Genomic DNA, 1,918 nt, shown 5'->3' on the forward strand with positions numbered 1-1,918 from the left:
GTGGCAGCGTTGGCTTATACCATATGGCAGGAAAGGAATAACCGGCTTTTCAGAAATCAAACGAGACCGCCTGATGTTGTGTGCCAGGCGGTTCTAGAAAGTGTCAAATACAAGTTGATGGGGCTTAGATTCAAGAACATTGCTAGAGTTCGGGAGCTTCTGGAGAAGTGGGACGTGCATGGAGCTGACACTATGATGGCTAACGAATAATTTCCATATAGGTGGGCGGTTTAGTTGTTCTAGTGTTTGTTGGCTAGTGGTTATTTTGGCAAACTTTTTCTAGTTGTCTTTTTTTCGTTTTACTTGCATGGGGGTATGTCCCATGTTTGAACTAGTAAGGATGCTACCTTACTACTTGTGTTTATTTTTGTGAATATATAGAATCACCGGGGTAACCCTTTACCCAAAAAACTCCAATGGGTTCTTCTTTTTTAAGTTTGATTCGTCTGAAGGTATGAATAAGGTCCTTGAAGGTGGTCCTTGGCTTATCAGGAAAGTCCCGTTATTTCTCAATGTTTGGACCCCGGCAGTAACACTTAGAAAGGATGGGATCAAATCGGTCCCTGTGTGGGTTAAGTTTCACAATGTGCCTATTGCTGTCTACACGGATGATGGCCTGAGTCTTCTGGCATCGAAGATTGGGATCCCGAAGAGGTTAGACAATTACACTGCTGATATGTGTATTGATAATTGGGGTAGGACAAGTTTTGCTCGTGCTATGGTTGAAATTTCAGCTGATAAGGAATTGAAAGATTATATCGTTGTAGTCGTTCCTAAGTTGGTTGAAGAGGGGTATGTTCTGGAGGAAGTCAAGGTTGAATATGAATGGAGACCGAAAAGATGTGCTACTTGCTGCCTTTTTGGCCATGATGTCTCGTCGTGTCCGAAGATTGAACCGGAGCTGCAAAAAAAAGTTTCTATTGATCAGGATGGATTTGTGACTGACAAACGGAAAACGGCTAAACATGTCTTTCCTCAGAAGAAACAAAAGGCTAAATTTGTGTATAAACAAAAAACTAATCCGTCTGGGGCTGGTATGAGTAAGGGTTTTAATGGAGGTAACGGTACTCCTGGAGCTAGTACGTCTGGAACAAAAAAAGATGATGAGATTATTAATAAGGGAGGCACGAGTACGGGTGTAAATGGAGGTAATGGTAAAAACAACAGCAATATAAAGATTCAGAACTCGTTTGAGGCGCTTTCTAGTGCTGATAAGTTGGAAGGGGTTCCTGATGTGGACCTGACCTATAAGAATGAGCCGATTCGAAGTCTGTATGATGAGGAAGGGGTTATAGATGATCTTCAAACTGAAATGTCCGACTTTATGGCTGCGGATATGCATTCAAAACCAGCTGAGGGGGCAAGCACTCCCGGTCTAAAGGGTGTTAATGGGTAGCTTAATGGTTTGGAATGTTAGGGGCTTGAACCATCCCCTGAAACAACGTGAGGTTCGGAAACTAATCACTGAAAATCATCTTAATATTTGTGCTGTTTTGGAGTCGCATGTTAACACTTCTAATTTGGATAGAGTTTGCAAAGGGGTGTTCAGGAACTGGGATTGGTATTCCAATAGTAGTAGTTGTTCAAGGGGAACTAGGATTATTGTGGGTTGGAATAAGGAGATAGTGGATCTTATGGTGATCCATCAAACTGACCAGGTTATTCATGTGCAATCCCGTCTTAAGTCGGATGACAAGATCCTTTTTTGTTCGTTCGTCTATGCCGAGAACAAGTACCAGGACAGAAGACACCTTTGGGAAAACTTATGTATGCATAAAAACTTTGTTAGAGATAGGCCGTGGGTCGTGTTGGGGGATTTTAACTCGGCGTTATCTATGGAAGATTGTATAGTTGGCTCTTCTACTACTACTATTGGCATGCGAGAGTTCTATGAGTGTGTCCAAAGTAATGAGTTGGT

At 42.2% G+C, this 1,918-nt stretch overlaps 1 protein-coding gene across 1 annotated transcript; it reads left to right on the forward strand.

Moving 5' to 3' along the window:
- Positions 1-454: 454 nt before the first annotated feature.
- On the forward strand, positions 455-1,396 carry LOC110893384. The gene has a single exon (XM_022140495.1). The coding sequence runs from the start codon at positions 455-457 to the stop codon at positions 1,394-1,396; it is 942 nt and encodes a 313-aa protein (XP_021996187.1).
- The last annotated feature ends 522 nt before the right edge of the window (positions 1,397-1,918 follow it).

The sequence above is a fragment of the Helianthus annuus genome, chromosome 12 (assembly GCF_002127325.2).
Source record: "Helianthus annuus cultivar XRQ/B chromosome 12, HanXRQr2.0-SUNRISE, whole genome shotgun sequence".
Taxonomy (NCBI): domain Eukaryota; kingdom Viridiplantae; phylum Streptophyta; class Magnoliopsida; order Asterales; family Asteraceae; genus Helianthus; species Helianthus annuus.